Below are 25045 nucleotides of genomic sequence, written 5' to 3'. Positions count from 1 at the left end.
TTCCTGCGTCCTTGCGTGCTTATATATAAGTAAATAATTATACATACCTAGGAAACCATATATGTATAAAAGAAATTCCAGGGATGAAAATTAAAATATGAAATACAGAAGTCGACAAAAATATGGAAACATCCAACAAGAAATACATTATGTTCACTAGTATTGCGTATAACAATCTTCGGCTTGCAGAAGAGCTTACAGTCTCCTTAGAATGGATAAATAGAGATCCTGAATGGTTTTGAAGACAATTTTGTACTATTCTTTCAGTAAAACATTGATAATTCCATTAACGATGATGAAAGTAGATAGCACTTTCATGGCTTTGTTTCCAATGCTGACAACAAGAGCTCAATAATAATATTGAGACCGGACGATTGTGGAGGTCATGGCAGATGTGATACTGCATCTTCCTGCTTACAATACCAGTCCTGTACCATATAAGCCGTAAGTGTCATCACTATTGGAGAACTAAGTTTGCACTATTGGATAGACCTAGTTGCTAACACTGATCATACAATCGTTGGCGGTAACATGGTCTTGCAGGATAATAATGAGTTCGACAGAATATGACATGGCTACCCAAACCATGACCCAAACCATTATGTTTCACTCTTAGCAGCAAAGAAGTCAAATGTACAGTTTGATTGAAACATGTAAATTTGGCTAAAATTGTATTGACTCATCTTACCAAATTGCCGTTTTCCATTGATCCATAGTCCAAATTTTATGACTTCAGAACCAGTTTCCTCTTAGTAGCATTTCGATCATTCTTTAGTGTTTTTAGAATTGCAGCTCATCATAAATACCCTACTTGTCCATAAATATCACTTTTCGATGTTGATAGAGTTTTTGAGCGTGATATTCACTTTAGCAGTCACTTTGCAACTGTAGCCGTCTTAAGTCTTATGTTCCAGTTCTATGTAGTATTCCTCTGTCTGTATCACTCAACACACATTTTTGTTCACGCTAGCATTTCGTAGATGTAGTTTTTCTAGTCCTACTATATATACTCGTAATCTTGGAATCTATGTCTCACAATATACCTAACACTTCTTCTACTTTCGTTACGCAGACATCCGCCATGGAGATTCCAACAATTTGCCCACGCTTGAATTCTGTTTGCTCTGGCATGTTTCACTGATAACTGAATAGAAGCTACAAATTAAGCCTGCCACGTCTTGAAGAGGCAATGCCGGTAGTCGAAATCGACATAGATGGCACACCATCTATACAAACTCTGCGATGATAAAAATATAGTCATTTATGCATTCAGGGATGTTTCTTTCTTGTTTGTTCACCTCGCATTTACAACAGCTTTGCTTAATGAGCTACAAAGCACGCGAACCTTACCGAAAGTCGACGAAAAAGGAATATGGATATGGAGAAAACTGGGGAAAATCAGCTGTATTGAATAAAAAATTAAAAGGAACTATTGGAAATACAGTGAAACCTCTGAATAACGGGCACCAATGAGACGGGAACTTTTGTCCGTTACTGAGAGGTGTCCGTTACAGAGAGGTTACAAAAATTTAATTTTCTCAACGGTAATTGTATGCAGTAATATACAGTAAATACATTATGTATGAGCGTAAATACGTAAAATTCAATATGAAAATAATCTATTTAGTACATATTTGAATTACTGGGACGGATGAAGGAGAAATTCATTTCTGTTAAATAATATTATTGTTGGGGAATGTATTAATATGTTCGTATACTGAAAATGATAATGCGTGTATGATAAGTTTCTTAAGGACATGTCATCACCCTGTAAAAATCCATTAATTCACTTACCGCCTATATTAAATGTAAAAATAGCTTTAAAGAGTATGCAATATTATTATTAAATACTGAAAATGTGGAGAAGAAACTCACCAAATTTTGGGGGGAAAAGTCTGCAGTAGTTGTCTGCCGTGTACATCCTACGGACACTAGTTTCTGTTCGAAATTTGCTTGCAACTGTTGGATCAATTGGAGAACTTCTATTTCACCGCGATTAATGGCAAATTTCTTTAATTGTTCAACTGTTTGACACACCAATTTGTACAAAAGAAAAATTTTGCTTTTCCAAAAAAAATAAGAGAGAAAACATTGCTCGTTGAAAAATGTTATCGCAAAATAAACAATGTTTCTTTTGTTATCTATGAAATTGTCGGGAAAGATCCAAGGCCCAGAGGGAAAAGCACTAAATTTGTTAGGGAAGGGAAGATCCGCATAGAATTCTTGACCATACGACTAATCCAGCATGAGTGTTAGTGCTTATTGAATATTTTCTAGGATTTCCACCAGAAAGCAGTTTATTGCGGTCAGAAAAAAAGAAGCATTTCAAGTTCAGCTTGAAGTTGTTCTGTTTGATGATAGATACACTTGTGGGGAAAAGACTTTTCTGTCTACTGTCAAATAACACAGAACCAAGAACAATTCCTGTCCGTTATGAAGAGGTTATTGAAACGTTTGGGGGTAAAAAAGGACTGTCCGCGTCCGTATCTGAGAGTGTCCGTAAAAGGGAGGGTTTTGTTCCGTAAGAGAACATGTTTTTGGCGGGACAAAGAAATCTGTCCGTATTATAGAGGTGTCCGTTAAGGGAGGTTTCACTGTAGTATGAGAAAAAGAAAAATATTAGAAATAATTAAAACTATAAAATAAGACTGGGTAGGACACTGTTACAGAAGAAATTGTATTCTCCGGATTGAAACTATGGTGGGTGGAACCTGAGAAAGAGCTCGAACTGAAACCACTATTGTTAGAAAGTATTACAGCGAATATAAATCCTATGACAAAACGAAGAGGTTAACTGGGGATCGTAATTCAGGTAATCTTCTTAAATTGTGATAGATGACCTGTCACTGATACAGGATCGTTATGATGATGATATGGTAGCTCATCGCACATACTGTATAAAAGCACCTCTTAGGTTTACGATTGTTAACTAGTCATCATAGAACAAGAATAAATAAATAAATAAATTACATGTTAACTAGTATTTTAACTAACTTCGTGCTTGTAAAGGTACATTATTACCGTATTTGCCGGATTATAAGGCACACTCTTGTTTCCCTTTGAGAATATGTTCAAAAACGGAATGCGTCTACTACGCCAATAAAGATTTTTTTTTAAAATTATTATTATTATTTCAGTTTGAATAAGTATTCTTGATTCTGTTATTTGATATCATCCTTGTTTCCTTACAGTGCACAAAGTATTCCAGTTACATCAGTTCAGTATTGAGAAAGTGTAGTTTGGATACAACTGTTTTATTTACCGTTTTAAAATACATATTTTTTCTTTCTGGATGCATATGCGCTATAGACAGGGGTGCCCACAAGGGGGGGGCTATGACGCAAACTGCGTCATTGAAATATTTGGGGGGGTTAAAAATCTATATAAATATGTTTGATTGGGGGGGTAAAATTAATCGAAAAGAAGATTTTTTTCATGGAAGAACACCTACGGATAGACAATTGGGGGGGTGCGTCATGTACATAAGGGGGGGTGGGCACCACTGCTATAGACATTCTCAGACGCATATGCGACCTACTTTTTAGTTAAGCATTATGAACTTCACATGGCATACTTTCTATGTTATCCATAAATTTCAATAGTGCAACCAGTTGAGAAAAGATGTCTTGAGCACTTCACTGCCGTTGAAACGTTTCGATGCAAGCCACATTTTTCAGATGAAGAAAAATAAACAAATCACTAGAGGCAAGGTCGTGACTGTAAGGGGGATGACTGAATAGTTCCCATCGAAATCTTTGAATTGTCTCAACAGTGCAACCAGTTGTGTGTGAACAGGTATTGTCATGAATCAGAAGAATTCCACAGATTTTGCATTTCTCTCCACAGATTTTGAATGGCATGTTGCAGATTATTTGTCGGCAATACACATCTACTGTAATTGTTCGTCCTGGTTTCAAGAATTTCACGAGAATCACATTCTTTTGATCCCAAAAAACGCGCCATAATTTTGTGAACTAATGGTGTTTGTTCGAATTTATTCACTTTATAAGAACCAGAATGCCGCCATTGCATTGGCTGCTGCTTCGACTCTCCAGTGGTGTATGTTATTCCAGGTTTCATCCCCCGTCATTATGTGAAAAAAGAAGTCGTCCCCATCCTCCCACCAGGGGTCAAAAATCACGTGCATCTGTCATTCTTTGCTCTTTGTGAGAGTCTTTTCGGCACCAACCACGCACATAGTTTGTGATAACGCAGCTTGTAAGTCACAATTTGCAGACACTTTTGGAAACTCTTTGACGAGTTCAGTTTTTGTGAACCGGAGATAAGATCGCAATTCTCGTTAATGCGTTCCACCAGATCGTTCGTCTGAATATTAGGTCTTCCACCACGCTCATCGTCAAGAATATTTGAACGCCCTTCCTAAAATTCTCTGCATCATTGCCTGACCTTTACTCACTACTGTCGGTCGGTAAATGACACACAATTCCAAGTGGATGTCAGCTGCATTCTGTTATTTGGCGTTCAGAAATCGTATAACAGTTCTCACTTCACATTTGGCGGGATTTTGTATTTCGGCAGCCATTTACCGCACTGCTACTCACAGATACGTAACTCGATTCGAATGCAGGGGTGGACTGGCCATAATCAAGTACCGGCCCGATGGCCGCTGCGCCCTCCTCACATCAGTGCCTTTGCGCCCTCCTCGGGAGGGGCTAAGACCCGTCTTAGTCTCGGGAAGGCGCACAGTTTCCTATCTGAACACATTAAAAAAAAGCTACATAATTATTTTATAAATTCGCTAGCCTTTGGCCAGCTAGGGCTCCACCCCAGACCCCGGTATTTGCTCGGCCTGCGGCCTCGCTCTTTCTGTTTTCGGCGTGGGAATGGTATTAATGATATTAGATTTACCCCTAAATATATAGATTCGACTCTAATATCGGTCATTTTGGACGATTTTTACATACCAACCCCACGTTCCGCCCCAAATCCTCGGCCTGCGGCCTCGCTCCTTCTGTTTTTGGCTTTGGGAATGTCATTATAATGATCTTAGGGACCCTGAAATTTATAGATTTGACTCTAATATCGGTCATTTTGGATGATTTTTATATATCAACCCTCCCACCCCCACTGCTCCGCCCCCAGACCCCGTCTTTACTCGGCCTACGGCCTTGCCCTTTCTGTTTTGGGCTTTAGTGGTACCATTAATGATCTCAGCGACTTCGAAATATATTGATTTGACTCTAATCTCGGTCATTTGGGATCATTTTTACATATCTCTCCCTCCCACTCCCGCCGTTAGAGGCGCTAGTGGCGTTACATAAAAAGACTCCGTTCAAGAATTACAGATGAACATCTGGAATCATTTTTCTTGATGAACTCAGAAAGAGACGTTCTGACCAAAAAAGACAACAATATTATTATTGACAAAATGTGTGATAAAAGCAAGGAGATGCAAAGGCTCCTTCAAGCATGAAGCAGTGACTTTACTTTCATTTTCCAGTTTTGTTTTTGAATTTCTCTTTTCGCTAGGTAGGTATATAATTCTAAATATACTTTTGTTAATTTGTAGTAAATGTTTCATGTATACTTTTTATTAACGGTTTTAAAAATAGATGAAAAATAAGTTAATGTTATGATGAACATAGCTTTAAAAGGAGAGAAGTATGAAAAATAGCATAAGCCCCAAACTTAACTCAAATCTTCAGTTATAATTAGGCTGTTAACAAATGTAGCCGAAGAATTTAAACAACTGGTGTGATTTTTGTAGTCTCAGTTAAAGTATGCAGATGTATATAGGCCTAATATACGAGGATTGTTTTTTAAGTAAGGCCATTTGAACATAAGTACACAACGAAAGGTTATTTCAAAAAAGTAAATGTATTTTCAGAAAGTACATACTTTACTCTATTTTTCGACATAGTTGCCAAGAATGTTCAAACACTTATTATACCTCTCAACCAATTTCAAAATACCCTCTTCATAAAAACTTGCCGCCTGCTCCGATAACCAAGAATTCACTGCCGTTTTCACATCGTCATCATTGTAACGGTTGCCACTGAGGTGTTGTTTGAGGTGGAGGAACAGATGGTAATCGCTCGGCGCAAGATCAGGACTGTAGGGTGGGTGGTCTAAAACTTCCCAACCAAAACTGTCCAACAAATCACGGGTCTGACCTGCAGTGTGGGGTCTTGCATTGTCATGGAGAAGAACAATGCCCTTTGTCAGCATGCCGCGTCGTTTGTTTTGAATCTCTCTGCTTAACTTTCATAGTGTTTGGCAGTATGCTTCTGCATTGATAGTGGTTCCTCGTTGCATGAAGTCGACCAACAAAACACTATGCCTATTCCAAAACATCGACGCCACGATTTTGCGCTGGGACAGAGTCTGTTTGGCCTTTACCTTTACAGGTGAGTGTGTGTGTCTCCATTCCATGCTCTGTTGCTTCGATTCGGGCGTGATATGCAAAACCCATGTTTCGTCTCCAGTTGCGATCTGACTCAAGAAGCCGTCACCTTCTTCGTGATAACGAGTCAAGAACTTCATGGCACACTCAAATCTTTGGTTTTTGTGGTCCTCTTTATTAGTTTCGGGACCCAACGGGAGCACAGTTTCCTAAACTTTAGGTGTTCAGAAACAATTTTGTATAGCACTGATCTCGACACGTCAGGAAATTCGTTTGAGAGACCTGTTATTGTGAAGCGCCTGTTCTCACGAACTCTCGCTTCAACTGACGCCACCAAATCGTCTGTAATCGAAGAAGGGCGACCGGAGCGGTCCTCATCTTGGACATTGTCACGGCCATTTTTCAATTCTCGTACCCACTTACGCACTTTGCTTGCACTCATAACAGTATCACCGTACACTTCGCAAATCTGTCGATGAATTTCTGCAGCAGACAGGTTACTTGCTGACAAAAACCGTATCACTGAGTGAACCTCACACGCGGCGGGCAACTTGATAGTCTTAAACATTGTGAAAGCACAGAACACATCCGTACAGGTCAGCTACAGAGTTGAAACTGAGCACAGTTGTTCCCGAGGCATGCCGGTACACGACGCACACGCTAGTTGCGGTATGGGCGCGAACTACTAGTGTTTACAACAAAACGGACCTTACTTAAAAAACACGCCTCATATTTAATACTCAAAGTCTCTTTGTTTGTTTATGAAAATATTGAATTTGTATAATTCTATCATGATTAACTGCAATAGCTACTTAATCTTTTGTTGTTTTTTGTGTACTAATTTTCCGAGGGAAGCCCCCGGCACTTTCTTTTATTTGGAGGGGGTATTCCATACAAGCGAAAGCCTCAGATGGGCGGCGCCCTCCCAGAGTATGTGACCGCGCCCTTTTTACATAGCCAGTCCACCTCTGTTCGAATGATACTATTTCTGTTGCAAATACAGAATACTAGGGCATGCTCCTGAGTATGTTCAACTCCATCAGCGTTGCCAACCCCGCATAAAAAAATATCGCCCCTTTTTTTAGACGAAGTTTATAACCTTACTAGGAATTAGGCAGCTAGGACATATTCCGTGTCTAAAGAATGACTTAGAAGAAAGAGACGATGGAAGGCAGGGTATAATATGCACTGTGAACAATAATAAAAATGTGTACCAATTTCTCCATTATAATGAGAAATTTGTTAATACATTATAAGTAATACACATGTGAATGAATAGGCAGGCGACTTGAATTAGATGATTTCGCCGTATATTATAACTAGAGACCGGATGTTAGGCAAAATGCCTATTCTTTAATATTAAAGATATGATGATAAACATCGTTTTAAAGTTTATATGGGGGTTATAGTTTCAATTTAAGCCAATTTTATTTTTCCTATTTCGTACCTTCCTACCTAAATAATTACTTTAGTGCCTAATGTTGCCTATTCCATGCATTTTCTTTAAAATAAGACTTTATTGAAGAAAAATATATAATTTAGTGTTTCAAGAAAGAATTTTGCCTCTTCCGAGATAAGTGCTGCTTGTAGTGATAAGATCTCGTAAAATTTTGGACTACTAAGTGTACTAGCAAAGTGCTGTAAAACTTTGGGCTGTTGTGTGTACTGATAAAGTGTATAAAATTTAGACTGTTATGTGTAGTGATAAAGTGCTGTATAGAATGTATTTATCAAATACACATGGAATATATGTCAAGCTTCGTTTTTATATATACAGTAAAATAAGATATTAACAAACAGGTATGTTTCTATATTCTTTGAACGTTATCTGTAACTTGAATTTATTTTTAAATTGTATTGAATACTTATTTTCATTACTCCGAGTTAAATTTTAGTGCCTATTTTTTCAATTTTACGTACTTATTTTCCAGGTTTTTAGTGCCTAAACATCTAGTCTCTAATTATAACCCAATAAAGTGGTTTATAAAGTAATTAATAACTTTTTTTACTAGGTCTGTTTACATTCCAGATATCATAATATGCACTATTATTATTATTATTATTATTATTATTATTATTATTATTATTATTATTATTACATTATTGATATATTTCATTCTGATAAATATATTTTCTTGTTGCAGGGTTTGTAAGCTTTGATAATCCTGCCAGTGCACAGGCAGCTATACAGGCTATGAATGGATTCCAGATTGGGATGAAACGACTGAAGGTTCAACTTAAAAGGCCGAAGGATGCAAACCGCCCTTACTAACCTCTACTTTAGCGTAGGATCATGAGGGAAGCCCAGGTAAAGTTACTTATTAAATATGTATACAATGTACATATATTTCTTTATAAAGATCACATAACAATCTTATCTTACTTTTTTTTTATTAGGCTTGATAATTCTTTTTTTATTATCATACAGAAATTACTTGAATATTATAAAGGGCATGGTAGGTAGAAGTTACTACAATTATGAATAAGAAACAGTTTAAATTTGATAAATTTCATCATGAAGTTATTGGGTCATTACAGTATATATGTATATATACACATTTTTCTCAATTGAAGTTTCCTCAAATGGATATGGTAGTTAGTTTTCTTAGAATCAGTGCTAGTGAAGAAAAGAAAAACTTCTTACACATTAAATTTAACGTAAATTTCCTTGTAAATAATATTTTTTTGCTCACAAACAAATGAAGAAAATAATAATTTAAAAAAAAACTTGCAAATAGAAACTTTTAACAGTAAAACTATTGAAAAAGTACAAAAAAAGAAAAAAGACTACTTACTAAAAAAAATGTTGCATTTCATGTGATAATGTAGAATATCCCATTCATGCTGTTTTCCCACCATCCTTCAGTGTCATGGATACTCTAACCTGCCGCGCCCAATATGGTTGCCATAGATACGTAATCAATTACGGCACCCCAGTAAGTGGCAGTTGTTGTGATTTTGTTGTCATATTGGTGGTGCTGTCAGTTTTAACATGCTGTAGTTTCACAATATTCACAATAGATGTCCCTGTGATACTTAAGTGTATTTGGCAATTTAATGCAATGATATGTAAATATACATTATATATATATATTTAAAGAAACATATCTATTATATGCATCTTTTTTCTAACTAGTTGTAATTTTGTTATTGTTTTTTTGTCTGTTTCCTTGCAAATTGTTCAGCTACTCTAAATTTGTGATGCAAGATGGTTCCTCCTGTTAGAAATAATAGCCGAGTGCTGAACGTTTCATATGTTGTATTTTTTTTTTCTTTGCTGTAATATAGATGGCAGTTACTTTTCGTTTTTTTATTCCATGCAACTGTAAATCTTAGGGCACCTTAGTATTTCTTGGTGATGTATCTCAATGTATAAGACACCTAAATGTTACATATACGATGTATGGATAGATCTAGATAGAGTATGCCACGAATTGATATGCATTGTCAGTTTTGTATTTGACTTAATAATTCATACATATGTATCTTCATATACTTAAATGAAGTTGGCAAATTAATTGATTTGTTTTGTTGATGAAACTATTAATAAATATGATTACTTTTTTCGGGAATAACTTTATAAATAATAACAATATCTACAATTCATATTTATAGTATTTTTTTTATCTTAACTACCCTAAAATACCAGTTTTAAGTTGAATGTAGTCATTATTTATCCTACTTTTTAGGAAGAAGTTCATGGTATAATATGCTTTGTTAACATGCAGCTAAATCGCTATATTTAAACAACAGATCTGTGTCTTAAGTATATGTGAGATTGGGGGGTTTTATATCATAGATTTTGATTTAACCTATCTTTGTGTATAAGTGTTTCCTTACCACTTTAATTATACGTATATGCTTTAGTTTTCCATAGCTCAATTACAGGAACAGACATGCAACGTATTCAAGAATTTTAAAATTTAAGAAATTTTATATTTTATTTATTCCTTTATCTGATTTTTTAAAAAATATTTATATGCGTGAGCTTACTTGTGATTAAATGATAAGCTGCTTCGACTCTGTTGTAGATGTCGTGCTCGATTTCCGGTAGTTGTAGACTTGATTCGAGGCCCATGCTGAATTGCAGGTCTGTACATGTAGTCTCATGTAGTTCTATCCATCACGACTCTAGAACTTACTACAAGATTAACTAAAATCTTTTCTTACCAGAGTATATAAACGTATTTATTAAAACTAACGGTTTCGATAACTTAACATTATTTTCATCAGACACTAAGTGAAAGAAATATCTTCAGAAAATTGAAATACAACTGAATAAACAAAATGCTGCGTACTACCTAGGTACATAAGTAGAAAATAAAATTTATGTATTTAACGTTCCTTGGATTTATGTATATTAAGTAGCATATCTGGTGCTTAGCCTTGACGAGGCTGCTTATCAAAAAACACAAAGTGCCTAAATTAGGAAATAAAAAAAATAAAAGGTTAAAATGTGAAAAATATTGCGTAATTCAAGCAGGAACTTATCCAAAATATTTGTGAAAGTTCTCCAAGTATACAGCTGAAGTGAAAGTTGACGATCGCCATTTAATCTTTCGGAGAGGACATTGTTGCCAGTTTAACCTTTTAGTGTGGTTCTTTCTTCTCGTCGAAGTACTCACAAAGAATTTATTCCAATTTTCATTTAATTGTCCAGAAATCTACATTTTTTTTAATAATAACTAGCTGAACCTGCGCTCTCTACACAGCGCATCATTCATATATGAGCATGAATTTCTTTGCCATTCCTCACAACATCTGTACGTGTTCCTTTACAGATGCAAATGAATGACAAAAATCGGCAAGGGGTACCATAAAGGGGAGACTTTTCGATTATTTTTTTTTTTCAATATCTCGCACTGTTTGCAAGATTTGAGCCTACTTCCGGTTGGAGTTTATAATTCATGTATGATCAGTGTTTCCTTTCTTCTTGCATGCAGTATGTAATAAGCAAATACATTACACACGCAATTAATTATAATGTCAGTGATATATGGTGTTCATTGGGCAAAACACTCCAAACAATAAAGATTAATCTTAGACTGGAGAAATGGCTATCTTTCGTTTTTCATTATCATTTGGGCATAAAAACAAACGCCTGAGAGCTATATTACTATTGTATACGATTATGTGCTGTTGGAATGTGTAACTCGTATATATGATGCTTTCCTTTTAAAACGTTTCAACGCTTCCAGTATATCCCTAAAAATATAATTAAGAAATAACAGCCTTTTTTTAAAATATTCAATTAGAACTGAACAATGTACACAAAATTTGGAATCGACCAGTGAAAACGGCACGTTTCTAGCGCTTGTGCTTTTCGAGATCTCATTTTCGAAAGGATTGGAGACAATCATGTAAACTTTTCTTTGGAAACAAATATATAAACCTAGCATTTTAATATATAGATAAACTATCAGTGTTTTACCTTCCGCTTCCGATCTTTTTATGTAAAAATGTTGTTATGCAAGCGTAGGCAGGTGATTTGATTCTTGATTTGCAATCGGGAGATCCCAAGTTCAAATCTAGTGACCAGTCGTCGTGACGTCATCTTTTCCAGGAGCTTTCTCCACCGCCATAATCCTGGGAGGTATTCCTTTCCCATTATTGTTATTGGGTTTCTCATTGTTTTCTGATTCCAGTGTAGATTGGCCTCACAGACTATATCTGTGAAAGTTTGATAAATAACTAAGTAGTGATCTAGAGTAACATGTAAAAATGTTACTTAAACATATACTGATCTAGGAAAAGTAAAGGAAGCATGACTTAATAGTATAACAATACCAGGTGCAATATTTAAATGCAGATTCTACAATCTCTATTAACGAGAACTTTCCATGACCTACTAAAGTATTTTCCTTTTTTTTTTAATTAACCCAAACTCCATGCATCAGCTGATATTTGACTTATTGATAATGAGTCAGATTGATACTTATTGAAATATATTTGAGGTATTACAATAAAATATAATATTGTAATCTATTAATCCGAGTAGATTTGCACTTAGTTTTCACTAAAGGTCTTTCAAAAAGTTAAAGAAAGCAAATAATAAAAAGAAGTATAATATACAACTTCACTTGAATATTTGTCTAACTTTCTGTGTTGTGCGGATCATGAAATTCTTTGTTCTTATATTCAATCGAAAGTAGCAACAAACAAACAAACAAACAAATGGATATTTATTATGGATAAGAAATAACCATATGAGTAAAATATCAAAATAAGTGTATCAAATGCTGCTTTTTACTAAAGAATTGCGAAAGTAAGTTAAGAATATTATTTACTTACTTACATACTCATTTATGAATTCTTCCTTTCAATCTGGCTGGATATACACAATACTATTATTTGTTAATTTTATTCCCGAATCCTCTTGAATTACACAGCATAATTTAATTCTTGAATACTTGCATTCATGTTCGAGTAATTGAGGGCCAAAAAAAAAGGACTAAGAAAACAAGCCAAATTACTAAGAAATAAAAAAAATCATTAATAATGATAATAGTTATTTTCCTTTACAAAGGTAATAACTTTGAATTTGAAAAATAAAAGAATAAACTTCATTAAATTTAAGCTTTGATAGATGTTATTGTTTATTAGAAAATGTATTTACGAATACAAAAGGACATAAAATATATATATATATATATTCTATATATATTCATGCTGAAGATAATTCATTTTCATAGAAAATTATTATTATTATTAGCAAGAAAGGTATTATCTTTGTGGAATGCTTTAATTGCAGCTTATGCTTTCCAGTGTATGCTTGTGAAGAAGCGTGTATGCGTTTGTATGTACGTTTGTATTGAATATATGAGTGACTACTTATATAAGTTTACAAATGCGTGAGTGTATGTGTTCGTGTGGGAGTGAAAGATGTAGAAGGTGTGTATGCTTTGAATGTATTTTTTAATTATATATAAAGTCATTATATCAATGTATCTCTGCTTAAAAAAGAAAGAAAAAAAGAAAACAAAATATGTATATTAGATCCAAGTTGCTCCATCTACGTGGCATAAGCTTAACATTCATTTGATGTTGAATTATAACTGCCTTCGGCACACTTTAGTAATAGATTAGTAATTGTTTTTGGGCTGTCTCAGAATACGGTTATCTTTATCACATGCTATTGTGTGTAAAATTCCGTCAGATGAATAAATACAATTATTACGTTTGTACGGCCACGTTTAGAAATGGTGTCTTTCTTAGAAATTTACTTTTTTATCAATGACATTCAAACAAAAAGTCAGATTTCAGTTAAGTTTTCCGCAAATTTGCTTTGCCATTCTGAGTCACTTTAAATAAAATTAGAGCTAATTTACTATGTTTTTCTTAAAGAAAATAATAATTAATGACAAAGATTCAAAATCGAACATAAAGGTTTAAAAGTTAGAGACAATTTTCTGAGATATCGTTTAAATTTGACATCACAAAATACCCTGATTAATTTCCAATCGTAATTAAGGGCTCAATACTATAAAAGTACAACTAATTGGTTAACTAATTGGTAGTACTTTCTCGGTACTTAATATATCTGCGATGGGCTTCTAAAAATTTTGTTTTATTGTTTTATAATTATTTTTTAAAAAAATTGAAAGTTAAACGATGTATGTTGAGTCTCATTAGCTCTTACGCGGAAGGGAAAGCTGTACTGTAATTGATCATTTACTCCGATTGTTTCTTTTTTATTACAAAAAAAGGCACTGATATATAGTAATATTTAGGGTATAATAAAGTTGTATAATAACCTTCTTTTTTTTTTAGTACTGATTACATAATTTAAAAGTTATTAGAGATCACATAAAGAAATTTCCACAAAAAATAGTTTACAAAATAATCTGTATAATATATATGTGTTTGAAAATTTTTGTATTGTCAATTGAACACAAGGTTTATACCAAAAGAAAAATTATCATACTTTTTTTTTCTTTCTTTCAAATTTAGGTTTCTTGTTGGATGAAGTAAAGATAAACTTCTATAAATATAAAGGAAGAAATATATATGAGAAAACTGAAAAAAGACAACTTGGGAGTAGCGGCAACCTCCTTATTATTATATATACATAATATGATATATATATATATAAATATATATATATACATACACATTATGATGATCTCATCAGAACTTATAAGTGTCCGACGTCGAGGATTTGGAAGATGAAGAAGCTTCAGAGCTAGTTGTCTTATTTAATGAGGAAACAAATAAGAACAGATATAAATATATAAATATATATATATATAAAAGAATGAATCATTCGAGACTTCCTGACGAGTATTAGGAAAACAAACATGTAGCGATTTAGATCTAGGAATACGTAGTGGGTAGTTGCTTTATATTCTTATCATATTATACAATTATAACTTGTATTTATTATAAATATTTCAAGATACTACAGTGACAAAAAAACAATGGAACACGTTGCTTAAGGCGTTGCTCTTAGCTTCCCAAGGCCACATTACAAAGTTTACATACTTTGTCCATAATACCCCCTTTTTCTATCCTAATTTAATACAAAGGAAATTTTTCCCTTTTTTAAAAAAATGTGTTGATTTTTTTTGAATCAGAAACGTACATTTTTTTGTTTTAATTGGTGCAAAGATGAAATGAAATATTTATATATATACCTACTGTGATACATGCATTGATTTTATTTAATGACCACTACTAAATTAAGCTCATCATTTTCACTTTCAAAAAGAGCATTATATATTTTTAACAGCAAAAGGAAAATGTTTGCTGTAAAACTGCAAATGCATGACGGGAATTATTTTAAGAAGCTAGAAGGCATGTCGTTTGCAAGGTAAATTTTTCTTATGTATTTGGATTCTATATACATTTACGTGCCTTCTAGTTTCATACGATACCTTAATGATTAAAAGCAAGAGAAAGGGGAGGTATTCAAAAGTACTTTGATGACTGCCTTTGGAGTCTAAAAGCATATACTTGCTAAGTTGCACAAGTATCCACTAACTTATCCATCATAACTTAAAAAGTATTTATATGAAATGGTATAAAGAAATGAAAATTGTAATATTTCTACAAACTTAGACATGAAATGTAAAGTATCAAATATTCATAAACATGTAGTATAGTATTTGCGATATGAAAAGAGTTTAGTATATATATAAATATATAATTATTATTATTATTATTATAATATAGATCCTCCAAAGAGAAAAAAGCCAATGAAGCCAGCTATAACTAGATATATTGTTTGTGTTGTTTTTTCTAAATTTTATTTTAATTTTTTTCTCTACTGTTTTTATTTTTGAAACAGTATGTTTCGCAATCAAAAGTTTTCGTAGATACATATATATATATTTTTTTCCCAATAAGTACGTACTGAATGAACTGTTAACAAGTTGCCGAATAGTTGAGTGTCAATATAACAAAAAAGTAGCCTGTTTGGAGGCGTGTTAGGTTGGTGTTATATAAACTATTTAGAGCTTACTGCAATCTGCCAGCTCTTTTTTTAATTATTTTTTTAACAACTTAGGGCTGTAGTGAGTTCTGGCAGTTGCTGACTGCATCTAGAAAGCTTATTTTAAAGGTAAGGTAAAAAAAACACATATACAAGGAGTATATAAGTAAAATAAATTATTCAGAAAACTACAAATATTACCAAAAAAAATAACCCAAAGAAATTGTTTATGATGTCATGTCAATAGGCTAATGGAACATGTGTGCAATATAACACCATTGTTGTAGATAAAGGAATAATAATTTTAATACTTTTAAAAAATATTGCAATTTTAAGAACTGTCACCAGACAGAAATTCAGTTTTTTCGTAAGAAAAGTTTAAAAAGTTGATTATAACCGCCTACTATCAGTGAAGATCAAAAGGTACATGTCATGGATGGGAAAGAGTGTTAATTACAGAAAAACTTGGTATTTAAGTATTTAAATCATCTTTGTTTTAATTTTACTAAACATGATTTAAATATAATCTCTTTATTTTTTACAAAATAAACATACTTGCCTTAGTTGTGTTTAATACTTGTAGAGTATTTCATTACACTAATGCATTCCTACTCTGTATAACATTCCTTTTGTTGAATTATATAGATAAATAAATAAATATATCAGAACATAAATGGGAATTCAAATAAAGTCCAAAATTGGCCTCTGTCTTATTTGTAGATTTAGACTGTTGACTTTTTTGTTATACTATGTATGATAACAGTTTAATTTTATAACGTTTACTGTGAAAGCGAAATAAATCTGTGAGGCATGTACGAATGGAAGAAACCTGTTAGGAACGGTTGGATGTTATAGATATTTGTATATGGTCCTGTATATTGTTGGGAAATAGTATAAGAAGTAACTTCTTTGTTCTACACAATAATTGAGTTTTTTGGATAGAAAAAAATAAATAAATAATGTCAGAAATGTAATTAGAAGTTGAAACTATTTTTAGTTGTTTAAAGAATATTTAAAAAAAAGAAAAGAAACATTGTGACTACTCTTTTTATGTAAAATGTATTTTTAATACTAACATATGAAAGTTTGTTGCATTCATGACTGTCCGTTGATAAAGTATGTTATCAAATGGTGTGTAAAGGTAAAAAAAAAAAAAGTAAAGATAAATTAATTTTTCTAGTCCAGTTACTCTGCATTTAGATTGTCATAGTGAACACTTCACATGATATAAATACTAAACATCACCTGTGCCAACATTTTATAATTTATTTTTAGATATTTTAATTATTTATAGGTTCTGTTTTTGGAATGTTTGTAAAAAAAAATGTGAAAATAGAATTCTATTTGATGTACTTGATTTAAATTCAGCGCAGTACAAATCATAGCTGTCTAATATGGGAGACAGCTTTAGTTGCAAGGAGTTGTTCGTAAGTCAAAGAGTATCAACCAGTCTGTTTTAAGAAGACTGGTATTGTATAGAATGTCTTCTTTACTTATGGTCTGAGAGACTAATGTATTTATTATTATTATTATTATTATTCAACTCTCGAAAGAAAAAAAAAAGAATGTCCATCTTTTCTCATTCTGATTGGCGCATCACTTTTTTTCTTTTGGCGAGCCAACCAAAATGGAGATTAGATAGACAAATAAATAACTATATATAAATATATATATATATGAGAGGTGAAAAAAAAGCATGATGATGTTTTTTGCTGTAAATAGCTATATATATATATATCTTTTAATTTATTTTCATCTTGTTATAACGATTATTCATTAAATTAACTATATTTGCTTTTATGCTCACATAAAAAAAATCACATATAACACTTATATCTTTATTGTATCAACATGAACATATAGTTCGTATAATAAGAAGAAAAAAAGAAAAGAATAATCAAGATTTTTAGTGAATGTTTTGATGCACAAGTAAGAACGATATTCAAGCTGCTCTCTCTTTCTATCTTTCTACCTATCTCTCTTCTGTCTGTTTGTCTGATATGTGAATTGGATACAGAGAAAAGATGGTCATGTTTTAGTACTCAATGCGGTGGTGATGATCCGTACTTTCTACATTTGAACCCTAAAAAAAATATAAAAAAACAGCATTTTGAAGTGATTCATGGATACAGGGTACGTTTTCTTATTTGTGTAAATGTTCTGTCACAGAAGTCAGTGGTGTTTTCTAATAGATTTCGGAGATCTAGTGCTCACTTGTGGGATTAGTGTACCAGGGGCACACACGTTTTTTCTCTCCATTTATTGTGGGTTTTTATTTTAACGATTTTCACAATTTTTAAAGAAAAAAAAGAGAGGAAAAAGAGTAATTAATAAATAATATTATTATTAATAAATAATAATCATTGAATGTGCCACTTAAGCCATGTCTTACTAAGCTAAATCAGGTGAATCATAGCCTGATTACCTCTTTCCTTGCTCCCAGAGTTCATACTAAGACATTTTTTCTATGGGAGAACAGTGAGACAATGTATTATTTATATCAACACAATGAAAATATATATCTATATATACAATAAAAATATATATTATAAAACTGCATTAAACAGGGAGAATAGAAAAGTAAGACTGAAGCTACATATGACAGCTTAGGATTAATCTGTCATGTAACATTTCTTTCAGACATAGAGTTACAAATAAGAAATAACCCCACACAGGCTGATTTTATCCACGATTTGCAAGATTTAGTCAAACTTGACTATCTCTGTTAATTGGTAAAAAAAAGAAATAATAATAAATAAAAATTGAAGGAATTTCCCTGACAGGAAAACAAAATAAAAAAATCCTCCCTGTCGAAATGCAGTGTAATTACATATACATATATATTTGAAAAAAAAAAGAAAGAAAAATTGCAGTTTAGTGCACACAATACATACATAACACTTTCACAGCCAAATGTCGAACATTTAGACTGTTCCTTCCCTGAAATTCATAACCAATATATATATATACATAAATATATATATTATATATACATATATATTTTTTTCTTGACTACTATATAACAAGTAGTAGACAAGGAGCAAATGTGAAAGAAGCGTAAAGGAAACTCTATCTACACTCATATATATATAATAATAAAACCCGTATTATGCTAAGAGGGGAAGAATCCACTTTTAGTATTGGATTGGTTTAATCATGAACAGTTAATTTGTTTTATAGGGACCAAGCAGTTGGGACCGTTAGAGGACGGAAATAACGATGGGTTGCAATGTGTCAATATGGCAAATACAAGAAGTATATTCACCACAATTACCCATCTCGGTGGTTTCTTTTGCCTCTTAGCTATTTAGGCCAAAAGTTAGACAGAGACATTTTAAAATATATCACCTCTAAGAAAAATAATTTTAAAAAAAATATGGAAAAAAGTAATCACCTTAACACAAATAATATTTCTATACCAAGAGGTTGGAGCGTGGATAATGGAATGTGGCCCATTAAAAATGGTTGTGAATGTGTGAATTTGAAGAAAAAGAGAACATAAGAGCCCGATGTCAGCTGAAAGTGTTGGATTATGATGTTAATGTATTTTTTAATTAATTAATTCAATTATGCTCTTGTATAAATCTAGTCAAGATAGCTTATTCTGAAGTTATCTTATTTCTACCTCCTTATATTTGATGCCAAAGACGGCTTTAGTCAAATCTATTTATAGATGTGTAAATCTTTATGTTACATATATTCTTTTGTTTCGTAACAAAATATGTGTAATTACTTTATACACCTCCTGTTTTACATTAAGAAGGAGAAGAAGAAAGTTGTATCTAGTCCAAAGGTACTTAATTTGTTTATTTAAGTTTACCAAAGATAGTTTCTCTTTTGTTTTATATACATTCATAAATTATAATATCTGAGTAATTGTTTTTTTATCTTCCTTTATTCAATTCTTTGTTCTGTTATGTACAGAAATATATAGTATATTAGTGTGTCAGGTAAGATAAAACAAAACGAATGAAATACAGAAACAAACAATATTAGTAGTGAAGTGAGAATTTGTTTATTCAAGATTATGTGCACTTTTTGTGAATATGTGCTTTAGAAGCCTTTTAACAAAATAAAAATAAAAAAAACATAAAAGAAAGAAAAACACACACACAGCAGGTGGAATATATATATACAGTATTAAATCTTCCAGCACCTTTTTTCATACCTGCTGCTAAAAATATATGTAAAAAAATACTTATAATAAAAGTGCCGTCATAATCAACAAGAAGAGCTGCAGGTTGTGATGTAAGACTGATGTTTGCCATTTACAAAAATATTACACAGGACATCATCAGTTCAATCTTCACCTATTTATATATATATATACATGTATAAATATACGTAAGTATATGTATATATAAAATTATACTATTATATTATTATTATTATTATTATATATAAACAGATACAGCACGGAAGCGAAACTGTAGATAACTAGCATATCAGTATGTTGAGCTTGGGACTTTGCATGGGTCATTACTTGATGACCTGTGTAAGGTAAAAAGAAAAAAGGTCAGGATGTGTTAGACACATCATTCCATCCTCTAACCTCTGTTGCATGCGGAAAAACTTTTATTAGTTATGAATAATTCTTAAGTTTAGCAGGCTAGAGATTATATTGACTTAGAAAGAAAACAACAGCTAAATAAAACTGGATTTGTAACTGACAAAAAAAAAGTACTATTATTACGTAGTAACTAAAGCGTAGATGAAGTTTAGCTTTTTTGGGGCTCCCTGTTGTTTTCTATCTACGTCTGATAACCCTTTAAAAATGCTGAATCATTAGAATCACGTTAGTTAGTCATAATCATAGCATAATTCATATTGCATAGTGTATATGCTGGGCAAGAGAGAGAGGGTAAAAAAAAGTATAAGTTGTACATGAAGTGCTTCATTTAATACTAATAATGCCCAGACTAATAAATAATACAAACCAAAATAAATTTAAAAACTGACATTATCTGGAAATTTTTCGTGTCTCACATGGCAGTAAACTATATTATATTATATATATATATATATATTCCATATTGTGGGTCACGGAAGCAAAGGTACTTGCCATGTACGTATTTGAAATATATATATATTTTCCAGATATATGTCCGTTTTGTTTTCTTTATTTACTTGGAAGTTTGTGACTGTTGGTACAAACACTGTTTCAGCATGAATCATTCAAAAAAATATTAGTATTGCCTGAAAAGTTCTAAAGGCTTTTATTGTTTGTAGTATACAGGCAGCTATATTCTCACTATCGTGTTCACAATTACAACAAAATATTAAAGAAATGATCTGAGACCAAAAAGCAAACCTTTAAATGGAGATTGTATCCTTTTAAAGGAAATTACCTGTTAAAAAGTTTTAGAAATAAATTAACTTGTTATATATATATAAGCACATACAGATATATATATACTATATAAATATACAAAATTTTCGAGCATTAATTTTTTTTTCTTTTTTTGAATGAACATGCTGAAACAAATTTTGTTCAACAACACAAAAAGAAACTTTATAACATGATAAATAAAGTTGAAGAAGAAAGCCATACTTCTGTTGTTATTTTGTAATTTTTCCTTTTCCTTCATATCCCCGTACTTTCCGTCAACCAGCCTCAAAAAACACAAAGTTTAGTTACCCGAAAAGTAAAAAGAAATGATAAGCAAACACTTTTTGAATGAACAACATATATGTGTTCCTTACAGAAACCATTTATTTAAGGTTTCTGATCATGTCTGAGATACTATAAGATGATAAGCTCCATACGTCGTACAAAAGATAATTATATTGTTACTTTCGACCATCCCATGTGAGTTTCTTCCCACAATTCCATTAGATGTTTTTGAACGCAAACTTCCCATAAGTTCATGTTTATCATTGAATCTATCAAGTGTAAGTTATTCCACTCAAAGAAGTACAACTATTAGATATAACGACATGCTTAGAATAGCATAACGTGTACTCCCCACTATAAATTTGCATTTAATCTAACAAGTAAATATCCAAAATCTGACCGAAGCAAAAAAAAAAAAAAAAAAAAAAAAAAAAAAAGTTTTTGAGAATATATGCTTCCCTTCATCAGATAAGGTAATATGTCTGATGAAGGAAATGATAGGTTGCCGAAACTGCAACACAAGTTATTAATATAAGATTTTTCTCTCTGGTTAGATTTTGGATTTTCACTTAAAGCATAATAGTTTTAAGTTCAACTCAGGCGCTTGCAACATATTGAAGAAGCAATGAAACTTGTGAACTTATCTATCACCTATCAGTATACTCACGTAATATCACACCCTACATTCTCAGTAAAGAAACATTTGGTTATTGCTTACTTCCTTTAAATTTTATTTAAAATCAACTAATTTTTTTTTTTTTTTTTTTTTTAAAGATATTTCATGTTTTACCAGCAGCATCGCATCCATTGTCTCGCAATATTTTAGACTGACTTGCATTAGATATAGCCTAGTTAAAAAGTGAGCACATAGCGTTTTTCTTTTCTTTTTTTTTAAGAGGTTGTCAACTCAACCGTAGACACAATATTTTATTAATGAAGCTTGCAACTTAGTCTGGAAAAAGTGATATATTCGTAAATAAGTCTTTGCTAGATAGAAATTCTTCTATTAATGTATATACAAGAGCTTTTCAAAATGAAGTGGGTAGCTATGATATTTTTTAAACTAAGACTGTTCATTACGCTATTTAAATTCCCTCGGAACAATCAACAATAAAAATGAAATGAAATCTTTTAGCTTATCGTCCCATGGTTATGCCCTTTAGGCTAAGGGAGACGAGTTATTAAGGCAAGTGAATGATGATGGAAGAATAGTGGAATGAGAACATGGGAAGAAACGGAAGTAAACCGAGAAAATGCACAGAAACGATGTTGTCCACCACAAAATTACTACTTGTTCACAGATTGAACCAGGGACTGCGCACACTAGAGGTAAGAGCTCTACCATTTTTTTTTTTTTTAATTCGCTCCAACCGGGGTATTGTTCGCCAGTGACACCACACGTCGTTTAGACGTATTTCAGACGACAGGGACACAAACACAGAAATGTCAAATGACAGTTAAAATTCCGACTTCGTTCTTCAGAGGGATTCAAACCCCCAGTGAGCTTCACCTCACAATCGTCAGCCTAACACCTCAGACCGCTTGGCTACATCCACCGGCTACCACTGAGTCATCATGCTGCCCAACAATAAAAAAAAAAAAAAAAAAGTGTTATTACTAAATACTGTACTCATTTAATACAAAAGTAATAATTTAATAACAAAAATTTATCTTTCCAGTGTGAAATTATTGTAGTGCTTCAATAAAAGCTCGTGCTTAACTCAGAAAAATTTGATTATTTAATGTTTCAAATACAAACACGCATGTACACTCATGTCCAAAATTATTGTCGCATGTCTATAAATATGTTTTTCTAAGAGTATAATTTGATAACGAATTCGACCGGTGTTTCTTATAATGTTTGTATGTGTATAATCGGCAAAGACATGTATGTGGAAAATTTCATCTCAAAAAAGTAGTAAATAAGAACAATAAAACGAAAACAAAACTTTCTTGTCCATTTAGCAACATTTTGTTTTACTCATTCTAATTTTCGTATTTATAATTCTTTTTCTATTAAATTTGCCACAAATATACACTTCCCGATTATACACATAGTATCAGTATTAAAAGTACCCTGCAAAATCATTATCAAATTATATTCTTACAAGAAGACAGTTATAGATATGCGACAATCATTTTGGACATGAGTGTACATATTGTATTGACAACAAAAATTTTGTGCAAAATCTTGTGTATTGAAATGAAAAATATTCACGTACCCTTATTTTACATCCGAAAGCCCCTATAGCTCCCCCCCCCCCCCTTTCGTTTGGATCCGCGCCTGGTGAAGTTCATAATTGAAATACATTAAGTGAATTCACTCATGGTCTATGCATACATCTTCCTAGGATACAAGATTGTGATGTGTTTATCACATGGTTACAACCGAATACACAAGACAAAATTGTATTAAATTAGCGAGTAGTCAGTGGTTTCAAAGTACTAAATCGTTCATTGAAATTGTACGTAGACTCTCCAAACGAGCTAACTTTGAGAAATATGGCGGATATGAAGATTGCTTAAGTTGCAATAAATCGAAGTGTTTAGTACTGATCATTTGACTAAGTCACATCTAATCTAGGATAAACTGAGGAAAGTTGAGCTATTGGTTTGGTTGTGAGAAAATTTGTAACTTTAGTCCCGTTATTCAAAGGTCGTAGACTGGCTCTGGCGATAGATTGAAGAATGAAGTTAACGGTTATTATACCAGAGCTGTTGAGTGAGCTCGCTCCTCAGGGCTTCAATAAACGGAATTGTCACGATTGTAGAAACCGGCCATGGAACAACTGTGAAATTTTCCATGTCCATATTTCTACCGCTTGTGTTGTATTCATGGGTTGACTAAATTATTCTGAACTATCTGAACTATGTAGGCAAAAAGTTCAACTAGAATTAGAGTAGGATCAATGTCAGTCGACGATTTCCTGAAGAATCAATCAATTAACCAATTTCTCCTATTTTTATGTGTTTTTGACATCCAATCAATGGGCGGCAAGGGGAGGAGAGGGCTTGACTTTGAAGAGAGATAGTGAGTCATCTTCTTTCAGTCGTAGTTAAATCAATTGAGCATATTAGCTAACTATAAGGAAAATAAGGAAAGGGGTAAGGAGTCTTTTTCCTATTCATTTGATTGACGTCAATTTGAGTCGTGGGCGATTCACACGCCCAAACACGATTATCCGCAATACCCTTGTTACACTGGGTAGTGCCCAACTTAGGTGATTTTCGACGAGAGTCCTCTATATTTTCTAATAAGAAACATATGGCTTTTCTTTCACTGCTGATCTAAGTAACTACACAGCAAAGTTAACATATATTTGTCCATTAATGACATACATTTCATACATTAGAATACATCATCATAATGATTCCGCTTTTCTTCGAGTTGTCTTACAGTAACTGGGGAGTACAGGGTGACAACTAGATCACGTTTCTTTCTTGTAACTCTAAAAGGTGATCTTCGCCCCTTAGGCCATATAAGGATTCGAAGCCATAACCTTAATGACATTCTTTTATTCTCCCTGATGTCTTGTAGTATGCTAATGTTGGATTATGAAGGCGCATTTTCTATCTTTTTTTTTAAAAAAAAATGACACATTCTTCTTTTCCTGACATGTATAGATTTTATCAAAGG

At 32.6% G+C, this 25045-nt stretch overlaps 1 protein-coding gene across 12 annotated transcripts in view; it reads left to right on the top strand.

The window, feature by feature from the left end:
- Positions 1 to 21344, top strand: part of bru3 (CUGBP Elav-like family member bruno 3) — a 969861-nt gene extending 948517 nt beyond the window's left edge. For 11 of the 12 annotated variants that reach the window (XM_081749210.1, XM_081749206.1, XM_081749207.1 and 8 more), the window contains 2 exons: positions 8509 to 8672; positions 14315 to 21344. In XM_081749210.1, coding sequence (XP_081605336.1) covers positions 8509 to 8636 — 128 coding nt within the window. In that variant the 3' untranslated portion in view covers positions 8637 to 8672; positions 14315 to 21344. Of the gene's footprint in view, positions 1 to 8508; positions 8673 to 9230; positions 9301 to 14314 lie in introns of all 12 variants that reach the window. The other variant, XR_014130428.1, reaches the window with a different exon arrangement.
- Positions 21345 to 25045: the final 3701 nt, after the last annotated feature.

The sequence above is a fragment of the Thermobia domestica genome, chromosome 2 (assembly GCF_964235325.1).
Source record: "Thermobia domestica chromosome 2, izTheDome1.hap1.1, whole genome shotgun sequence".
Classification (NCBI taxonomy): domain Eukaryota; kingdom Metazoa; phylum Arthropoda; class Insecta; order Zygentoma; family Lepismatidae; genus Thermobia; species Thermobia domestica.
This window is presented reverse-complemented; position numbering and strand designations above follow the sequence as displayed.